Raw genomic sequence first — 486 nt, 5'->3', positions numbered from 1 at the left:
ACTCACGAGGCATGTCGTTCATCCAGTGCAGGCGTGTCTTCCTCGGTCGTTTCATGAACAACATGATGGGCAGGAACTTGAGGAACACAGCGCGGATCCAGTTGGGCATCCTGTGCGTCCGCGGGCCCCTGGGGAACGAACGCCAAAGGATTTAGTAGGAGAGGGTGAAGGATGGATAGGATTAATAGGGATATATACAGGGCTATGCAAGAACTCTGATATCGCTGTGTAAATCGGTGAGAGAGGAGTTGCAGTGTGATTTTTATGTATCAGTTATACATAGTCTAATATATCGTTAGTTTGTATACCTTTGTGACAACTGTAGAAAGGGCATGGCAAGGTGTAAGAGACGTGTATCGATTTATATCATCATTAGCATTACGTGTTAATTTACATTTCTTGCTCTGTGGAGGTATTAATGAATCAGGTGTTAACACTTTATCTTTATTCTCTAAATTTTCTCCTACAATGATTTCATTCACTTGA

At 42.4% G+C, this 486-nt stretch overlaps 1 protein-coding gene across 2 annotated transcripts in view; it reads right to left on the bottom strand.

The window, feature by feature from the left end:
• Nucleotides 1-486, bottom strand: part of LOC119593502 (acetylcholine receptor subunit beta-like 1) — a 126,526-nt gene that overhangs the window by 3,568 nt on the left and 122,472 nt on the right. For both annotated transcript variants that reach the window (XM_037942452.1, XM_037942454.1), the window contains exon 9: nucleotides 7-128. In XM_037942452.1, coding sequence (XP_037798380.1) covers nucleotides 7-128 — 122 coding nt within the window. The remainder of the gene's footprint in view (nucleotides 1-6; nucleotides 129-486) is intronic.

The sequence above is a fragment of the Penaeus monodon genome, chromosome 32 (assembly GCF_015228065.2).
Source record: "Penaeus monodon isolate SGIC_2016 chromosome 32, NSTDA_Pmon_1, whole genome shotgun sequence".
Lineage (NCBI taxonomy): Eukaryota > Metazoa > Arthropoda > Malacostraca > Decapoda > Penaeidae > Penaeus > Penaeus monodon.
The sequence above is the reverse complement of the archived record's forward strand: the minus strand, read 5'-3'. Positions and strand labels throughout refer to the sequence as shown.